The following is a 21,646-nucleotide window of genomic DNA, read 5'->3' on the forward strand; positions in this document are numbered from 1 at the left end:
GGCTCACGGGCCCAGCCACTCCGCGGCATCTGGGATCTTCACGGACCGGGGCATGGACCCGTGTCCCCTGCATCGGCAGGCGGACTCTCAACCACTGCGCCACCAGGGAAGCCCAAGAAAACATTTTTAATCTTACAGTACAATACCTTGAAAAGTACAGTAGTACAGTATAACAGCTGGCATACAGGGGCTGGCACTGAGTGAACAGGCAAGAAGAGTTACTGACTGGAGGAGGGAGAGGAGGTGGGAGATGGTAGAGCTGAAGGATCTTCAGCAACAGGACACGGAGGGCAAGGTGCAATTTCATTCACTCCTGCCACTGATGGCACAGGTTCTGGTTCCTTGCTGGATTCAATTCTATCTACCCTCTTAAAAAAACGATCCAGTGATGTCTGGGTAGTACTGTACCAGCTGTATCACCGCTGCTTTTACACTTGCTTCTGGACATCCTGGGCTTCAAATAAAGATACTGCACCCTATACAGTACTGTACAGTAAAGCTCACAGAAGCACAAACACTTGTAGAGGATGCACACATGTGACAATGTACGCCAGACACATGAACTTACATGACTGGACATGCGAACACACGTTCGAATCTTTAAGTTTGCAACTTGAAGGTTCGTATGTAGGGGACTTATTGTAGAGGAAACTGTAGATTCTTTCCAACTCTAATATTGCAAGATACTGAACACCAGAGACCCATGTTCCATAAGCTAGGTCAAGAAATTCTGTCACTATCATAGAATATTGGTAACCTCTTCCCGATTCCCTGACAAAATTAGGATAATGGATATAATGTTCTCAGTTTTAAGATTTTTTCCCTATACATTTCTTCTTAAACTTTTGATGGCTGCTGTTGTTCAGTGTGATGGTAAATTTTATGTGTCAACTTGGCTGGGCCATGATGCCAGATATGTGATCAAACATTGTTCTGGATGTTTCTGTAAGGGTGTTTTTGGATGAGCTTTACATTTAAATTGGTGGACTTTTTGAATAAAGCAGATTGCCCTCCATAATGTGGGTGGGCCACAGCCAATCAGGTGAAGGCCTGAAGAGAACCAAAGGCTGTGAGCCCCTGAGCAAGAGGGACTCCTCCAGCAGATGCCCTCAGACTTCATCTGCAATATCAGCTCTTCCTACTTCTCCAGCACAATGCCTTTGGATTCAAATTCTCTTTCCTGAGTCTCCAGCCTGCCAGCATCCTCCATCAGATTTTGGACTCACCAAGCAACCACAATCATGTGAACGAATGTAAAAAAAAGTAAATCTCTTTCTCTACATATACATATCCTATTGATCTATTTCTCTGGAGAACCGCAACTAATTAATACACTCAGTTATACTAAAAATCATTCCTGTATCCTGAGGGTGCCAACAACTTTGATAAGCACTTAACATACACTACTCTAATACAGAGGGACTCAGAGTGCCTTGCTTTAAAGTTCCATGTGCACCTGCCAGTTGTGTGTCCTGGGGCAAGTCCCTGAAATTCTGTGCCTCCGGTTTCTCATTTACAAAATGAAGCTGAGAATAGTTCCTTGCATAGGGTTGTTTTAAGGATTAAATGAGATGATCCAAGTAAGGAACTTTAAATGGTACCTGGCAGCTATTAAACACTGAATAAATATTAGCTCTTGTGATGATAATGATGACAATAGTCAGTATACTATTTTCTTATATTTCCAATGAGGAGATCCAGGTTTAGGGAAATTAAAGTACCTTATCCAAGACCACAGAGCTATTACTACTGGGCAGACCTGGATTCAAACTCAGGCTCCTAAGTCTGAGCTCTTGCCACAATACCTAGTACACAGTACTATTTAATCTGACATACACTTTGGTACTTATTTTGATATTTCATGGAGTTCCACGAAGAGCACTCGCCACTCCACTATTTCATGAGCCTGTGAACACACTGCTATAAACTGAGTACTCCTCTAGTGAATCACGATCATGATCCATTTATAAAATATTACTAGAAATACTGTTTTTCCGGAATGCACCAACAGTGTACATGCAAGTAAATTTTTGTGATCAAAAACAGCTCTGATATTCAAAATTCAACCAGATGCAGAAACCCAGAACTCTCCACAGAATCTTCCCTCTCTTCCTCACCCCTTTTCCACCAAGTCCTAGTGAGCCCATCTGCTAAACATCCGTATCCAGTTCTAGTTCAGGCCACTTCACCAGTCTCCTACCTGGTTTTCTGGCCTCTAGTCCGTCTCCCACCAACTCATACTCCACAGGGCCACTGTATCTTAAATATCTTTAAACGCATCTGGTCATATGGTTTAAAATCTTTCAACGGCTCCCAACAGTTTTCAGAATACAATTCATACTCAGGGGGTTGAGTCCTTGCCTATCTGTGAGCCTCATCTCCTGTCTCCACCTATATTTTGCTCCCAACGTACATGAAGATGGAAGATGTGCTTTCTGTACCATGTTCCGTCATGCCTCTGTGACGTCACCAAAACTGTTCCCTTTGCCCAGATCACCTTCCACACCTTCTTCCTGGGTTCACCTATTCTTTCAACAAGATTCAGTTTAAATGTCACCACCTCCAGGAAGCCTTCTGTAACCCCCTTGTCTCTGATCCCACAACCCCAGCATGCTTCCCATGGGTAACAATGGTCTGTTTGCTCGTCTGTTTCTCCCCTAAGGCAGTTTTACCTTGATTTACATGATTTACCTTCGTGTCGCCACTGCTTGGCATTCTACCTGGCACACAGGAGACAGTGAATAAATGTGTGAGCGAGGTTCTTAAAAGTTAAAAGAGTAAGCTGGGACGAAGTGAGACAGTGGCATAGACTTATATACCCTACCAAATGTAAAATAGATAGCTAGTGGGAAGCAGCCGCATAGCACAGGGAGATCAGCTCGGTGCTTTGTGACCACCTAGAGGGGTGGGATAGGGCGGGTGGGAGGGAGACGCAAGAGGGAGGAGATATGGGGATATATGTATGTGTATAGCTGATTCACTTTGTTATAAAGCAGAAACTAACACACCATTGTAAAGCAATTATACTCCAATAAAGATGTTAAAAAAAAAAGGTAAAAGAAAAAAACAATTTAAAAGACAAGTTCAAACCTCAGTTTTGTCAGAGTCATCATTTCCTAGTAACTCATCATCCTCTTCTCTCCCTGAGCCTCCTGGGGGTCCTGGCTGGTGTTTTGGGGTTTCACCAGGATCCTCGATGCTTATTGTGGTGGCATCTGGGTTTGCTGCTAGAGAAGTAGCTGTATCACCAAATTCTGAAATCAATTAGAGTACAAGGGTATCAGTGACCTTACCCACACTGGAAATGCCATACTTTTAATTTAAAGACAAGCTGTTACAACCTCCGCTTTGCTATAGACCCTATCTGAGACAAGTGGCAAAAGGCTCTGAAAAAAAATCTCATCTAGAAATCAAGCTGACAAAGAAAAATGATTATGAAAACAACAGAATTTGAAGTCAGACCAGAATTTTGTCCTGGCTCAGTTACTTACTAAGTATTCAAGCCTGAGTAACTTAACCTCTATAAGCTTCAGTGTTCTCATCTATACGATGGCGAGAATAATATTTATTTTCAGGAATTTTGGGAAAGTTAGGAATATTACTCAAGTAAAGCCCTTAGCAGAGTGCCTGGCCAGTAGCAGGTAACCAATCTAACCCTCTCTTCTTTGATTCAAGTTCAAAAAAACTTAATGGAAGTTATTTTTTCCAATAAGTCCTATGTAATCACTACAGAAAACACGAGGACAAAAATGAAAGTAGAGGGCTTCCCTGGTGGCGCAGTGGTTGAGAGTCCGCCTGCCAATGCAGGGGACATGGGTTCGTGCCCCGGTCCGGGAAGATCCCACACGCCGTGGAGCGGCTAGGCCGGTGAGCCATGGCTGCTGAGCCTGCGCATCCGGAGCCTGTGCTCCGCAACGGGAGAGGCCACGACAGTGAGAGGCGCGCGTACCGCAAAAAAAAAAAAAAAAAGTAGAAACAACAGAATAAAAATCACTCTTAGTCCCATCCACATAAAAGCAAACACTATTAACTTTTGGTGTATTTCCTTTTCTCTATAGAGTAGATTCATGCCAGTGATGATCATTCACTCAACAAATATTTACTGCGAGCCTACAGTGTACCAAGTACTGATTTAGGATGCGACAGTACTATGTAAACAATGTTGTACCCTGCTCCATCTGCCAGGGATTATAGAAAAAATTATTTTTTTCATATTATGTCAGTCTTTAAAATGATCAGTTATGTGGCTACATAACAGTTCATCAGCTGGAGGTGGGAAGAGTAGGAGAGAGACACCACAAGTTAACACAATTATTCCACTGTTATTGGATGTTTGGGTGCTTCTCGTTTTTCATCAGTACAAATAACACTGTAAGGAGCATCTGTGAGGAGAAAGCTTTTGGGGTTATTGCCTTAGTATGAACACTATCAGTGTGATCACCAGGTCAAAGGGTGCAGACCATCTTTAAGGCTCTTGAGCCATACTGCTAAACTGTTCTCCAAAAGAACCTCACCTATTCATGTCCACCAGCCATGATTGTGACTTCCTGTCTCTGGGCATCCTAACAAACTTTATTTAGCTGCTCTTAGATAAAATTTAGGGCAGCTGTGGAATTTGGCAGGACTCAGGAAGGAGGCCAGCAGGGCACCACTGTAACACTACAATCATGGCAGTAGGATGGGGCTCTTGGATAATCGAGCCCAATCTTACTGCCTTTCAGCTACGCAAATAGTTTTATGGAGAGAATTAAAGTGACTGAAGTTAATAAGGTGGCTGATCCGTAACAACTACTCAAGCTTCAGTCTCCCATGTTTTGGCAGCATGAGGCTCTGGAATGAGAGGGTCCTCTGTTTAAGATAAGACTCTAGCACTCCATGACCTTGGGCAAATCACTCCATATCTCTGAGTCTCTGTTTCTTCAACTATAAAAAGTAGAAAATACTTATCTCGCAGAGAGATTTTGAGGATGATATGAGATAATAAATACTGTTATTGCTATCATTTACTGACTGGACAGGGCACTGACATTTAAAAAGATGGTTATAACTTTGCCTGAGGGAATCAGTCCAAGGAAGATACATTTAAGTTTCATATTTTAAAAACAGTAGTTTACCAGGGGAAATGACATGTCAGAAGGAGGAACAGAGAGTGTCACTTTAGAGGTATCAAGTCCAAAGAGGTTCAAGAGATGATAACTCATCTAGTTGATGGGATTAGGAAAGGCTACTTGGAAAAGGTGCCGTATGAGAAGGATGGCCAGAAGCAGTGGGCATGGCATCTCAGGCAAAGAGTATGGGATGAGCAAGACCCAGAAGACAGAAAATGTGTTCCGTGTGTGAAGAACAGCAGGTGGAAAGTCTGATTTTAATGTAGGATGTGTGTACCTTGCACATGACTATTCACATATTCTGCTCTGTATTAGTTATTCTTGTCCATCTCAGTGCCTTGAGGGCAAGACTGGTATGTTTCTCATTTCTGCCACCAACATTATCTGCTTCTACATCCTACGCTATGTTTTGCCGCTGTTCCTTTCCTGACACAATGTCTCCCACCTGCAGGGCCCTGACCTTCACGTTTTCATTTAACACTACCATTTTTCCTCGGAGAAGCTTTCCATGACCCCCACAGCACCCTGTGTTCTTTTCTAAAGAGCCAAGTCTTTAACATGGTGGAGAAAGTCCTGTGTGACCTGGCTCCTGCTTCCTCTCAAACCTCACCTTGTGACAGGCCTCCCCCACCATCTGTGCTCTGGTACTCTGGCCTTCTTTTAATTCCTTGGGAAAGAAAATGAAACAGACTTCCTCCCTTCTCAAGTACTCTGCACGTGCTGTTCTTTACACTTGAACTTTCTTGCACTGTACTCCCAGATAGGATGACCAAGGAAGGCCTCTGGAATGAAGTGAGATTTAAGCAGAGCAAGGGAACAAGCCATGTGGCTCTCTGGACTAAGAATGTCCCAAACAGAAGGATGGCTCAAAAGCCCTAAGCTGTTAGTGTACCTGGCATCTAGGAGGGACAGTGATGAGGCCCATGTGGGTAGGCAGAGAGAAAGGGCTAGAGTAGCAGGAGATGAAATCAGAGGCAGTGGAGGCCTGGATCATGTAGGGCCTCCTAAGCACAGAAAGGGCTCTGCCTTCCACTCCTAGTGAGATGGGAGCCACTGGAAGTTTTAGAAGGAATGACGTGATCTGACTTGGTTTTAAAGGTCTACTCTGGCTGCAAAATACAGACTGTAGGGGGGTAAGGGAGGATGCAGGAAGACCTGAAGGAAGGTAAGGGCTATAATCCAGACGTAAGGTGATGGTGACCTTGAGCACGGTGGGATAGCGGTAGAGGTGGCGAGAAGTGGTCAGATGCTGGTTGTATTTTGCAGATGGAACTGACAGTATTGGCCGATGAAGTGGATTTCTCTTTAAACATCGTATCTCTTCCTTAGATAGTAGTAAGGTAGCGTATGTTGTGATGCCTGGGTTCAAACCCAGCTTTACCACTTACTATAACCTTTAAGCAAATGACTTAATTTTCCTGTGCTTCAGTTTCCTCGTTGGTAAAATAGGGAGAATAAAATAACTATTTCATAAAGTTGACATAAGGAGTAAATGAGTAAATATTTGTAAAGCACTTAGAACACTGCCTGCCATTTAGGAAATACTATACAAGTGTTTACAAGGCAAATGAGTGTTCGTCAATCCCCAGCTTGGTCAGGCTCTGGGTTGTGAGTTATGAACTTTTCCTCCAGCACTTTCATAGTTTATAGATATATATTTAAATGATCATTTAACAAATAAATGTCTCCCTCCCTACACTGAGAGCTTCAAAAGGGAAGAAACTGTTCACTCTTCTACCCTGGTAACTAGAACAATTCCCTGGTTCATGGTCACACTCATGAGAGATTTACTGAGTCAGTGAAGGAATGACCTGATCACATTTCATTATCATTATCTTTTTACACTTTTATCTACTCTACCAGTGTGAAAAGCTTCTCCTTTATCTTCTGATCTCCTGTATCTAGCAGAATTCTAAGCACAAAACAGGTGCTCAATAAATGCATGTTGAACTAAAGCAAGAACTCTATAAACATTTTCTGTAATCACTGCCCTAAATGTATGATATTATCAGTCTGAAGGGCTGTTTGGCAAAAAAGAACAGCTGATGTGAACAAACAGAATAACCTGAGTGTGGCAAACATTCTTTTACCAAGATGTCTGAAATAATCTTCTTTAATACATGCACCAGCATAGCAACGGAAATTCTGCTGTGACTGCAGAAATACTGATCATAAAAGGTGGGCACCCAACGGATGTACCTTCAAACTGCAAGTCATCTACAGCTGCCATTCAGCCAAGGGTCTTCTCCCAATTATTAGGAAGATAATTTACAGAGGTCTAAAAGGGAAAAATAAATAAATTTCATATGATAACATTAAAAAATCTACAAACGAATCTTATGTCAGCATTAGAAATGGTATTGCTTTTCCTTGCGTCCTTTTTTAGTGGGATCCGATAGGTTTATATAAAGATAACCATTTAGCATCAGATACTATTAAAACTGTTATAAAAAAAAACTAATGGTGGGGGGCTCCATTGGTTCCATGCAATCTCACTGTGTGGGTGTTTAAGGGCCAGGTGCAGCCTGGAGATGGAAGAATGAGGAAGGAGAGGCTGGGGTTTGAGAGAGGTGGCTATGAGGGCAGTGGAGAGCAAAGGCTGTCAGCCTAGCCAGTGGTTAAGGGCACAGGCTCTGGAGTCGAACAGACCTGGGTTTGATTCCCGATTCTGCTGCTTCTGGCCGTAACACTGTGGGCTCCTGGGGGGCCTCAATGTTCTCATCTGTAAAATGGGTTCATAATTGTACCTACTCACACGATACTGGGTGCCATTAACTGAGGCAAGTAAGTGTAAGGTGCTTAGTGCATAGCGAAGCAATTAGTAGGCGCTGGAGTGATGGGGACCCTACAGCCTGGGGCACCGTGAGTCCAGGACGGTCTGGGAAAGAGCTACCCAAGAACCACGGACAGTGTTTTAGGAGGAGAAGCTGGGCCGCAGCGGCCCGGGTGGGCAGGAGATCCCGAGCTCCCTCAGTCCCGGGCCGGCCCCACAGACCCCGCCACCTCACCTCGCGGGGCTCGGCGTCCAGCTGGTGCGAGGAAGCCTCGGACCTCAGATTCCTCGAGCAGGCTCTGGTCCCGCCGAGTTGCCGGAAACCGGAGATCCGAGGGGCAGACCTTCTCCACCTCCTCCGGGTAGAGCCCCGCCTCCTTAAAAAGACAGCACCTCCCGGAAACGCCGCTTCCCGAGACCTCTGCGGGCAAGTGTACCGAAACTCGCTTCCTCTGCGGCCCCTCGAAGGGCTAGGCTTCGGCTCTTAAAGAGGCAGGTGGCGCTGGGCGGACCGGTGGGGACGTGAGAGGGTCCGCCTTGGCTCACCTCGCTCCGGGGGTGGGGGGCGCAGAGAATTCTGGGTTTACTTTATGTTTGGTTATACCTCTTTTCTTATTGAAATATAAAGTAGCGTAACGGAAGACGATTGTGAAAAGAAAAAAATGTCATCAATCCCCCCATTCTTTTTTGGCCATAAAAATTTAATTAACCAGTGAGGGAGAACGAGTCAATTAGTTTTTGAGTGTTGAATCAGTGATCTAGGGAAGGATGATGTCTGTTCCTAGGGACACCCCCGTAAGTGAGGTAATTTGTTCCTTCACTCCTGCGACGGTGAGGTTGCACTGAGTGAGCCGGTGAGAAACATTTTGCCCCACCGCCAGTCTTTGCTTGGTTATCACCTACACAACCCTCCAGCTGTCGGTACCCTTCCCTCCTCCTAGGGAGAGCCTGCCTTCGCCTCCCAGGACTTCTTTTGCTCCCATAGTCCCCTGTGCTTGCTTAAACCATGGCAGTTGTTATTGTTTGCCTATCTTTGCCGGCGTGGGAGTGCTTTGGGGGGAAGGATCAGGAATGACTCTGGTCTCCAGGTCCTCAAAGCAGCCCAGAACCAGGGACACGATAGTTGCTCACTGAAGGTTAACTGTAGAGCGATCAAGTTCTGGCTGTCTGAGCAGCATAAGCCAAATTCGCTGCCTACACAAGGTGGAACCTTTGACTTTGGCCTCACTACACTGGACCCTTATGGTCAATCGGAATGGCTTATTACATCTGACTAATAAAATAGTTACACACATACGGAGCGTATTTATTAAACTGACATTGTGATCAGGCTTTATACATGCAGATCTCTAATTCTCAGAACAATCCAGCAAGCTTGAGGTGATTATCCTCATTTTATGAAGAGAAAGCTGGGGCTTCCCTGGTGGCGCAGTGGTTGAGCGTCCGCCTGCCGATGCAGGGGACATGGGTTCGTGCCCCGGTCCGGGAAGATCCCACATGCCGTGAAGCGGCTGGGCCCGTGAGCCATAGCCGCTGAGCCTGAGCGTCTGGAGCCTGTACTCCGCAACGGGAGAGGCCACAACAGTGAGAGGCCCGCGTAACGCAAAAAAAAAAAAAAAAAAAAAAAAAAAAGAGAAAGCTGAAGTTAGTGTGTGTATGTGCAGGGTACTTTGGTTGAATGTGTACCAGGAATGAATTGCAACACACGAATTCGGTGTGCAAATGTATCAAACACTTCTTATGCCCCATGGCAGATCCTCTTGGCTTCATCAGCTGCTTATTTCACCACCACTGATCTTATTCCAGCTTCAGCAGCTGTAACCTAAGTGAGCTTCACCTCAAGTCCATAACTCGGGCTTCTCGCTTTCTGCATCAGGGCTTGTGTCTTGATACCTTGGGATTATGGGACTGCTGGAACCGTTCAGCACTGGGACAGGTGCAAGCCAGAAGTGCGGAAGTGGGGAGCGGTCAATGCCTCATGGGACAAATCTTTGACCGATGGAGTCAGTAACTGATGAATACATGCTTCTCTCTTTTTCCCCTCAGACTCTCCTCAGATATTTCATACGGCTTTCAAACTGTCTTGCAGGATCAAACAACCAAATGCCTTTGGAAGTGGCCAATTTGACTAGATAATTCTTTGTAGAGCACCCTCAACAAAGAATTGCACCCTTGCACTGGTTCTCCTTCCTCCCCTCCACCATTGCATTGCAATTCACCCTTGCAATAGCTCTCCTTTCTCCTCTGTTTTACAACTCCTGTCCTTCACTCCTGATCCTTGGACTCACACTTGCCAATAAAGTACTCACATGAGATGAGGAACCCACACTGTCATGTTGGTCAAGAGTGGCCCCAGAAAGCAGCCCTCAGGATGGAATTTTGGAACCAGACTCCTCAGCAGTCAGATGGCAACAACAACCCCATTGCTAGTGATATGTGTGTGTGTGTGTGTGTGTCAGGCTGGGGGGGCGGGGCAGTGATAACACCTAGACTATATATTTCTTCTCTTGGAAACAGAAGTAAAAGTTTTATTGATATATTAATTATAATGATATGTAAGTTTTGGCTCAAAACAAGACAAGAATCAAAGATAACTATACCGGTTTAACTAAAACAGCAATTCTCAACTGGGGACTATTTTGCTCCCAGGGATATTTGGCAATATGTGAAGACATTTTTTTTTAAAGAATTTTATTGGAATTTCCCTGGTGGTGCAGTGGTTAGGAATCCGCCTGCCAATGCAGGGGACACGGGTTCGATCCCTGGTCGGGGAAGATCCCACATGCTGTGGAGCAACAAAGCCTGTGCGCCACAACTACTGAGCCTGCACTCTAGAGCCCACACGCCGCAACTGCTGAAGCCTGTACCCTCTAGGGCCCATGCTCTGCAGGATGAGAATCCCACGCACTGCAGTGAAGAGTAGCCCCCACTCATGGCAACTAGAGAAGGCCCGCGTGCATCAGCGAAGACCCAAAGCAGCAAAAAAAAAATAAAAACCATCATTCACTCTAAAAAAAATAATTTTATTGGAGTATAGTTGATTTACAATGTTGTGTTAGTTTCAGGTGTACAGCAAAGTGATTCAGCTATATATATATATATATATATATATATTCATCCTTTTCAGATTCTTTTCCCATATAGGTTATTACAGAATATTGAGTAGAGTTCCCTGTGCTATACAGTAGGGCCTTGTTGGTTATCTATTTTATATATAGTAGTGTGTGTATGTTAATCCCAAGCTCCTAATTTATCCCTCCCCTGCACTTTTCCCCTTTGGTAACCATAAGGTTGTTTTCAAAATCTGTGAGTCTGTTTCTGTTTTGTAAATAAGTCCGTTTATACCATTTTTTTAGAGTCCACAGATGAGTGATATCATGATATTTGTCTTTCTCTGCCTGACTTATGAAGGCATTTTTGATTGTCATGACTTGTGAGGTGCTACTGGCCAGGGTGCTTCTAAACGTCCTACAATGCACAGGATAGCCCTTCTCAACAAAGAATTATCTAGTTGAAAATGTCGATGGTGTCAAGGTTGAAAAACTCTGAGCTCAAAATGTTCATATTTCCTTAACTCATCTGTCCAACTATGGTAAGGAAGGTGAGCCCAGCTGATGATACTAATTAGAGCTCTAACTGCTCTGTGAGGGGAATGAACCGGTGAGAGAGAACCCACCCCACCCTCACCTAGATAGAATGGGGGAAGAATGCGGGAGGAAGAGAAGCAGAGGAGCAAGCCTTGCTTTAATGGACAGGGATGGGGGTGGAGGGGACGGTCTGAAAAGTATGAGCCTTGTTAGATGCTGCATGTGATCCTGACAGAGTCCCCTGGCTTTCCGCAGGGGAAAGCTGGTGACCCCACAGCTAAGCCATGCTCCAGAAAGTGTCTCCAACACCTGCTGAGTGACGCCCATCCCAGGGAGAAGAAGGCTGCTGGCCTTTGCATCATCCGTCTCAGGTGCAATGTTAGAGAACTGCCACTGATTATTTTGGCAAATGCCCTGTTTTTATAGCGTGAGCTCTGAGTCAGATCAAATAAAACCAAGACCTGAGAATGAAGCTTTCCAAAGGAGATGTCAGACAAGTCACATAATGACAATTGTCTGTGAATGGGACTTTTTGAAGAGCTCCAAACCTATTCTTCCCCTTCCAGTGGTTACTAAATTGCTAATTTTTGCAACAACCATGGTTGTGAAGCTGTTGTTTTTCAAGGCTACCTTGGAGCGGGGAGAGGGGAATGGGACTAGAGCAAGTTAAAACACCACAAAGCTCACTGTTCTTACTAAGATTCAGCTGTTTTTATTGAATAGACACTTCTCTGATTATCACAAACCTTTCTTTGATTAATTTACAGAATACCGAAAGAAGTTGATTTTGACAATTTTTGCCAGTGTTCTCATGCTTTTATGAAGGAGTGGGTTTTCAGAGATTCTTATTCTTCCATTCCAGAAGTGCTGCTAATTCACTTACATTAAATGCATTTATTTTTATATATAGATATTTCAGTCATCTTTTTCACATTAATTACTTCTTTATATCTTCTTTACCTTTTTTTTTGGTATCTTTATTGGAGTATAATTGCTTTACATTGTTGTGTTAGTTTCTGCTGTACAACAAAGTGAATCAACTATATGTATACATATATCCCCATTTCTCCTCCCTCTTGAGCCTCCTTTATCCCACCCCTCTAGGTTGTCACAAAGCACCGAGCTGATCTCCCTGTGCTATGCAGCAGCTTCCCACTAGCCATCCATTTTACATTTGGAAGTGTATATATGTCAGTGCTACTCTCTCACTTCGTCCCAGCTTCCCCTCTCCACCCCCCCCACCTGTCCTCAAGTCCGTTCTCTACTCTGTGTCTTTATTCCTGCGCCACCACTAGGTTCACCAGTACTACTTTTTTAGATTCCATATATATGTGTTAGCATATGGTATTTGTTTTTCTTTCTGACTTACTTCACTCTGTATGACAAAATGTAGGTCCATCCACCTCACTACAAATAACTCAATTTCATTTCTTTTTATGGCTGAGTAATATTCCATTGTATATATGTGCCACATCTTCTTTATCCATTCATCTGTCGATGGACACTTAGGTTGCTTCCGTGTCCTGGCTATTGTAAATAGAGCTGCAGTGAACATTTTGGTACATGACTCTTTTTGAATTATGGTTTTCTCAGGGTGTATGTCCAGTAGTGGGATTGCTGGGTCGTATGGTAGTTCTATTTTTAGTTTTTAAGGAACCTCCATAGTGTTCTCCATAGTGGCTGTATCAATTTACATTCCCACCAACAGTGCAAGAGGGTTCCCTTTTCTCCACACCCTCTCCAGCATTTATTGTTTGTAGATGTTTTGATGATGGCCATTCTGACTGGTGTGAGGTGATACCTCATTGTGGTTTTGATTTGCATTTCTCTAATGATTAGTGATGTTGAGCATCTTTTCATGTTCTTTCCCTTCTTTCACTAGCTATTTTTTTCTTGCTAGTTCAAAGTTATACATTCATTTTATTTTATTTTGGTTGTTGCTTTTAACTCATTTTATTTATTTTTTCCTGTCTGCTTTTTAAGCTTATTTATATATATTTATATATGTATATATATATATATAAAATACTCTATTGAACAAGTGGCTCCTAATCTGTTATTTAACACATTCCCCCCATCTTTATTTATTTTATTTTAATTTTTAAAATATATTTTTGGCTGCGTTGGGTCTTTGTTGCTGCACGCGGGCTTCCTCTAGTTGCGGCGAGCGGGGGCTACTTTTCATTGTGGTGTGCGGGCTTCTCATTGCTGTGGCTCCTCTTGTTGTGGAGCACAGGCTCTAGGCATGCAGGTTTCAGTAGCTGTGGCTCGCAGGCTCTAGAGCGCAGGCTCAGTAGTTGTGGCACATGGGCTCCGTTGCCCAGCGGCATGTGGGATCTTCCCGGACCAGGACTCGAAACTGTGTCCCCTGCATTGGCAGGCGGATTCTTAACCACTGTGCCACCAGGATGCCCTCCCCCCAGTCTTTAATTCAACAATTGTGTATTTGTTTCCTAAAACTTCTATTTGACTCTTTTAAAAATCATTTTGGGTAGCCTATTAATGCTTTTTTTTTTTAATCCAGGAAGGCAAATGATTTAATAGCTTACTGGTGGAAGCTGATCTTTGCTGTCAGGGTGCCCTGGCGCCTATGAGTGCTTTAAACCTTTAATACGTAGTTATAGCTATTTAAATAGTCTTATTGATAATTCCAATGTCTGAAATTCTTGAGGATCTGAACGTTGTTGTTTCTGCTGATTCTCACTCATGGTGGTTTGTTTCTTTGTGTGTTGATAATCTTTGTGAGCTCATATTAGTTTCACCCTAATCTATGTGAATCCTCAATATCTAAATATTTTGTCTTTTCTAAAAAGTCCTATTTGGCTCTTTTATCAAAAGTACATGGTCATTTTTGACACCAAGATACAGGCGATACCTCTTCATAGAGGAGTTGCTATTGCATCTTCCAGAAGCCAGGAGTCACTGCTGATAGGGGACCACTTCCATATCCTTTGAGGAGTTTCCATCTTAATACAGGAATCTCAGTCAGCTCTCCTATTCTACAGCTGGTTCAGGGCTTAGTTTCACAACCACAGAGCTGATACTGGCGCCTCTCAGGCCTGCTCTAACTTTTCTATTTGCCCAGGACTATTTTGCCCAGTTCCCTACTTTGGTTTTACCCAATGATATTATTTATGTTTATGTATATACATATGTGTGAATGCTTGGAGGTATTCCCTTAACTCTTATGAAAGCAGTACATTAAATAGTTATTTCATGGAAAAGCTAACTGTTTAGTGAGCAAAAGTTTGACGTACTGCCAGAAATGAAATTCTCAACTAACCTTTCTGGTACTCAGAATTCCAAGCATGCACAAAAAAGTAACGAACAATATAATGAAATCTCGTATACCATCATCTATATTTACTTATTGCAATTTTGCTATTGATCCCCCTTTTCCTTCTTTCTTTTTATGGTTTTGTGAGGTCACTTTTAAAACTTAAACACATTTGTTTTGAAGAGAAACTTCTATTGACTCCATGAAATGGAAAACCATGATCTCTTGCCAGTAATAGAATGTAACCATAATAATAAATAAAATGAAAATCAAAGTTATTAAAAGTTAAGAAAATAAACAATAAGATATAAAAGTAATAATGAATTGATTTATACAAATACATACCTGAAAAGTTTTTCAGTGAGAATAAAGGAATAACTTATGATCAATCAGTAATGAAGATATGTATATTAAACTCATTGCCTCTTCATTTAAAATAAGGATTAGTTTCTAGAATAATAAAATGATTCTTTCCTTTGGTTTTGATGTTATAGCACCAAGAATCCCAACTCCCAACACATATCTGCAATTGAAAAGGAAGGGCAAAACATATTTAACCACTTTTTAGATTTCAGTTATACATATTTATAACTACTTTGTATTCTAAACAATTGTCAGCTTCCAAAGTGATGGTTGATGTACTGCTGAAAATAACAGAATTACTGGAGTTTTGAAATATTTATGGGCAGCCTGTGTAACATGGTGTATCAGAGGTCCACCCCAAGGTCCAATGATTTGTAGGAGGTCTCAGAGAACTTATAGTCATACTCATAGCTATGCTTTAACAGTGAAAGGATACAAGAGAAAATCAGCAAAGGGAAAAGGCACATGGGGCCAAAGTCCAGGGAAAACCTGGCATAAGCTTCCAAGGGTTCTCTCCCAGTGGAGTCACACAGGATACACTTAACTCTTCCAGCAACAAGCTGTGACAACATGGGTGAAATATCGTCTACCAGGGAATCTCATCAGAGAACAATGCCCAAGGTTTCTACTGGGGGCTAGTCACATGGTCATCCTCTGTCTAGCATGTACCTAAATTCCAAATTCCCAGAAGGAAAGCAGGTTTTCACAGTAGCTAAAATGTGAAAGGAACCCAAATGTCCATCAACAGATGAAGGGATAAGCAAAATGTTTTTTGTTTGTTTTTTTGTGGAGCACAGGCTCCAGACGCGCAGGCTCAGTGGCCATGGCTCACGGGCCTAGCAGCTCCACGGCATGTGGGATCTTCTTGGACCGGGGCACGAACCCGTGTCCCCTGCATCGGCAGGCGGACTCGCAACCACTGCGCCACCAGGGAAGCCCAGAAAAATGTTTTATATACATACAATGGAATATTATTCATCCTTAAGAAAGAAGGACATTTCACAGTATGCTACACATGGAAGAAACTTGAGGACTATGCTAAGTGAAATAAGACAGTCATAAACAGACAAGTACTGTATAATTCCACTTATATTAAGTATTTACAGTAGTCAAAAATCATGAAGACAGAAAATGTAATTGTGGTTGCTAGGAGCTAGCAGGAGGAGGGAATGGAGGATTATTGTTTAATGAGTATCATTTCAGTTTTACAAGATGAAAAGAGTTATGGTGATAGCTGCACAACAATGTGGATGTTCATAATGCCACTGAACTATACACTTAAAAATGGTTATAATGGTAAATTTTATGTTATGTGTATTTTATCACAATAAAAAAACAAAAATAAAAAAGTAATAGGGCCAGTGATTGCAGATGTAGATCATATAGTTCTAATAACTTTATATAACAACTCTTTGCAAAAACAAAGGTAAGGGAATAGAAGAAGATACACTATGCTAACACTAATCAAAAGAGAGCTGGAATGACTATATTACTTTCAGACAGAGCAAACTTCAGAGCAAGGAAAATTGTCAGGGATAAAGACATTTTATAATGATAAAGGGGTCAATTCTCCAAGAAGGCATATGCTTTAATGTGTATGTGCCTAACAACAGAGCATCAAAATACATGAGGCAAAAACTGATAGAACTGAAAGGAGAAATAGACAAATCCACTCTTATAGTTGGAGACTTTAATACCCCTCTGTCAGAAATGGATGGATCTAGCAGGCAGAAAATCAGAAAGGACACAGGAGAATTCAACAGCACCACTGGTCAACTGGATGTAATTAACATCTATAGACCACTTCACCCAACAACAGTGGAATACACATTCTTCTCGAGCTTACATGGAACATTCACCAAGATAGACAACATTTGAAGCCATAAAACATACCTTAACAAAACAAACATAAATCAGAAATCATACAATATATGCTGTCAGACCACAGTGGAATCAAACTAGAAATCAATAACAGAAAAATACTTGGAAAACTCCAGAATACTTGTAGATTAAACAAAACACTTCTAAATAACACAGGGCCAAATAAGAAACCTCAAGATAAATTAAGAAATATTTTGAACTAGATGAAAATGAAAATACAACTTAACAACATTTGTGAGATGCAGCAGAAGTAGTACCTACAAGGAAATTAATAGCGTTGAAAGCATATATTAGAAAAGAAAGACCCGGGTTCAATCCCTGGTCGGGGAACTGAGATCCCACGAACAGTGCAGTATAGCCAAAAAAAAAAAAAAAAAAAAGAAGAGGGCTTCCCTGGTGGCGCAGTGGTTGGGAGTCCGCCTGCTGATGCAGGGGACACGGGTTCATGCTCCGGTCCGGGAAGATCCCACATGCCGCGGAGCGGCTGGGCCCATGAGCCATGGCCGCTGAGCCTGTGCGTCTGGAGCCTGTGCTCCACAACGGGAGAGGCCCGCATACTGCAAAAAAAAAAAAAAAGAAGAAGAAGAAAGAGAGAGAAATCTAAAATCAATAATCTAAGCTTCCACCTTAGCAATTTGGAAAAAGAAGAGAAAATTAAATTCAAAGTAGTCAGAAGAAAATAAATTAAAATTAGAGCAGAAATCAATGAAACTGAAAACAGGAAATCAATAGAGAAGATCCATGAACCAAAAGCTGGTTCTTTGAAAAGATGAATAAAATTGATAAACCAGGCTAAGTAAGAAAAAAAGAAAGAAGATGCAAGTTTCTAGTATCAGAAATGAAAGAGGGACATCACTACCAATCCCATGGATATTAAAAGGATAATAAAGGGATACTAATAATTCTATACCCACACATGTGATAACATAGTAAAATGGACCAATTCTTTGAAAGACACAATCTGTGTAAACTTACACCAGAAGAAATAAACAATCTGAATAGGCCTGTATCTTATTAAAGAATTTGAATAAATAATTAATAACCTTCCGAAACAGAAAAAGTACAGGCTCAGATAGGTTCACTGGTGAATTCTACCAAACAATTAAGGAAGAAATTATGCCAGTTTTCTACAATCTCATCCAGAAATTAGAAGGAGAGGGAATACTTCCTAACTCATTCTGTGAAGCCAGCATTACCCTAATATCAAAACCAGACGAAGACATTACAAGAAAAGAAAATTAGAGGCCAATATCTTTCATGAATATAGATGCAAACATCCTCAACAAAATATTAGCAAATTGAATCCAACAATGATAAAAAATATTATATATCATGACCAAGTGAGATTTATTCCAGATATATAAAGCTGGCTCAACATTAAAAAAATCAATTACTGTAATCCATTACATAAAAAGCCTAAAGAATAAGAATCACATGATCATATCAATACATGCAGAAAAAGCATTTGACAAAATTCAACACCCCTTAATTATAAAAATTCTCAGCAAACTAGGAATAAAGGGGGAACTTCCTCAAGTTGATAAAGAACGTCTACAAAAAACCTACAGCTAACATCATACTTAGTGATGTTATAACTAGAAGCTCTCCTGCTAAGATCAGGAATAAGGCAAGAATATACCCTGATGGTTTGTAAACTGGCCCCCTTACATGGAAGGCAGGGAGAGACCAAAGAAAGAGGTGGATCACTCCAGATTGGTAGGTGGCAGGATGGCGTTTTAAATAAGCAAGGGGATTTACGAGGCTTGTCTTGGGCAGCCACAAGACAAGTAGATCTCTGAACACACCCACCATTATCTTAAAAGTTTATACAGAGGACTTAACTGGGTTCAGTCATATATACCATCCAGATGGTCTCAACATCACATTACTATCTCAGGCTGCATACTTGGGTAGCTTCTAGCATGGGGAAGGCAAGCAGAACACACATTCCAAAGACAGGGGAGGAGGTGAGGAGCTTCTGATTGCCCAAGTCCAGCTTACAGGTTAACCAGTGGTCATGTCCTCTCAGTAATCTCTTCCAATATCCCCTCTCACCACTCTTTCAACATCATACTGGAAGTATGAAAAGGAAATAAGTGTATACAGATCAGGAAGAAATAAATAAAGTTTTCTTTGCTCATAGATTACACAATTGTTTATGTAGAAAATCTGAATGGGGCTTCCCTGGTGGCACAGTGGTTGAGAATCCACCTGCCAATGCAGGGGACACAAGTTTGAGCCCTGGTCCAGGAAGATCCCACATGCTGCGGAGCAACTAACCCCGTGCACCACAACTACTGAGCCTGTGCTCTAGAACTGGCGAGCCACAACTACTGTGCCCGCATCCTGCAAGTACGGAAGCCAGCATGCCTAGAACCCGTGCTCCGCAACAAGAGAAACCACCACAATGAAAAGCCTGCGCACCGCAACGAAGAGTAGCCCCCAGTCGCCGCAATTAAAGAAAGCCCGCGTGCAGCAACGAAGACCCAACACAGCCAAAAATAAATAAAATAAATAAATTTAAAAAAAAGAAAAAAGAAAATCTGAATGAATTGACCAAAAGACTACTGGAACTAATAAGTGATTATAGCAAGTTTGAATGATACAAGGCTAATGCACAAAAGTCAATTGCTTTCCTATATACCAGCAATGAACAATTGGAATCTGAAATTTAAAATCATAATACCATTTACATTAGCACCCCCCACACTGAAATACTTAGGTATAAATCTAACAAAATATGTAGAAGATCTATACAAGGACACCTATAAAACTCTGATAAAAGAAATCTAGGAAGAGCTAAATAAATGGAGAGATATTCTATGTTCATGAATAGGAAGAGCCAGTTCTTCCTAACTTAATCTATAGAGTCAACACAATACTGACCGAAATGCAAGCAAGTTATTTTGTGCATATTGACAAACTGATTTCAAAGTTTATACAAAGAGGCAAAAGACCCAGAATAGCTAGCACAATATTGAAGCAGAAGAACAAAGCTGAAAGACTGACACGACTTGACTTCAAGACTTAATTTAAAGATATAGTAATCAAGAGAGTATGATATTGGCAAAAGAATAGACAAATAGATCAATGGAAAGAAGAGAGAGTCCAGAAACAGACCCACACAAATATAGCCATGTAATCTTTGACAAAGGAACAAAGGCAATACAAAGGAGAAAAGAAAGTCTCTTTGACAAATGGTTCTGGAGCAACCAGACAGCCACATGCAAGAAAAATGAATCTAGGCACAGACCTTACACCTTTCACAAATATTAACTTGAAATGGATCTTAGACCTAAATATAAAACACAAAACCATAAAACTTGCAGATAACACAGGAGAAAAACTAGATGACCTTGAGTTTGGTGACGACTTTTAGATATAACACCAAAGTCACAATTCATGCAAAAAGAATTGATAAGTTGGACTTCATTAAAATTAAAAACATCTGCTCTGAAAAAGACACTGTCAAGAGGCTGAGAAGACAAGCTACAGACTGGGAGAAAATATTTGCAAAAGACATAGCTGATAAAGGACTGCTATCTAATGTAAACAAAGAACTCTTAAAACTCAACGATTAAAAAAAGAATAATCTGATTTAAAAATGAGCAAAAGATTGGAACAGACACTTCACCAAAGAAGATATACAGATGGCAAATAAATATATAAAAAGATGCTTAACATCATATGCCACTAGGGAATTGCAAATTAAAACAAGTGAGATACCATTACGTACCTCTTAGAATGGCCAAATTTCAGAACACAGACACCATCAAATGCTGGTGAGGATGTGGAGCAACAGGAACTCTCATTCATTGATGGTGGGAATATAGAATGGTGCATCCACTTTAGAAGACAGTTCGGCAGCTTCTTACAAAACTAACCATGCTCTTACCATAAGATCCAGCAACTGTTCCTTGCTATTTACCCACATGAGTTGAAAACAAGTCCACGAATAAACCTCACACAGATATTTATGGCAGCTGTCTTAGTCCATTCAGGCTGCTATAACAGAATACCATACGTAGACTGGGTAGATTATAAACAACAGAAATTTTTTTCTCACAGCTTTGGAGGCTGGGAAGTCCAACATCAAGGGATCAGTAGATTTGGTATCTAGTGAGTGTCCACTTCCTGGTTCCTAGGCAGCCACCTTCTTGTTGCATCCTCACATGGTGAAGGGGCAAGCGAGCTCTCTGGGGTCTCTCTTATAAGGGCACTAATCCCATTCACTAGGGCTCTACTCTAATTACCTAATCACCTCACAAAGACCCCACCTCCAAATACCATCTTTAGGGATTAAGTTTCAACATATGAATTTTGGGGAGATACAAGCATTCAGGCTATAGCAGCAGCTTTATTCATAATTGCCCAAATTTGGAAACAACCAAGATGTCCTTTATTAGGTGAATAGATGAACTGTGGTACACCCAGACAATGGAATATTATTCAACGATAAAAAGAAATGAGCTATCAAGTCATGAAAAAACATGGAGGTGGGCTTCCCTGGTGGCTCAGTGGTTGAGAGTCCGCCTGCCGATGCAGGGGACACAGGTTCGTGCCCCGGTCCAGGAAGATCCCACGTGCCGCGGAGCGGCTGGGCCCGTGAGCCAATGCCGCTGAGCCTGCGCGTCCGGAGCCTGTGCTCCGCAATGGG

General features: G+C 41.9%; 1 protein-coding gene across 3 annotated transcripts in view; it reads right to left on the reverse strand.

Annotated features, from left to right (window-relative positions):
- YIPF1 (Yip1 domain family member 1) overlaps positions 1-8,430 on the reverse strand; it is a 34,819-nt gene extending 26,389 nt beyond the window's left edge. The window contains exons 1-4 of one of the 3 annotated variants that reach the window (XM_067726212.1): positions 8,117-8,428; positions 7,758-7,830; positions 7,308-7,386; positions 3,091-3,254 (exon numbers count right to left, since the gene is read on the reverse strand). In XM_067726212.1, coding sequence (XP_067582313.1) covers positions 3,091-3,254; positions 7,308-7,338 — 195 coding nt within the window. In that variant the 5' untranslated portion in view covers positions 7,339-7,386; positions 7,758-7,830; positions 8,117-8,428. Of the gene's footprint in view, positions 1-3,090; positions 3,255-7,307; positions 7,387-7,757; positions 7,831-8,116 lie in introns of all 3 variants that reach the window. The other 2 variants (XM_067726213.1, XM_067726211.1) reach the window with 2 other exon arrangements.
- Between the last annotated feature and the right edge of the window lie 13,216 nt (positions 8,431-21,646).

This window comes from Pseudorca crassidens, chromosome 2 (genome assembly GCF_039906515.1).
Source record: "Pseudorca crassidens isolate mPseCra1 chromosome 2, mPseCra1.hap1, whole genome shotgun sequence".
In the NCBI taxonomy this organism is placed as follows: Eukaryota; Metazoa; Chordata; class Mammalia; order Artiodactyla; family Delphinidae; genus Pseudorca; species Pseudorca crassidens.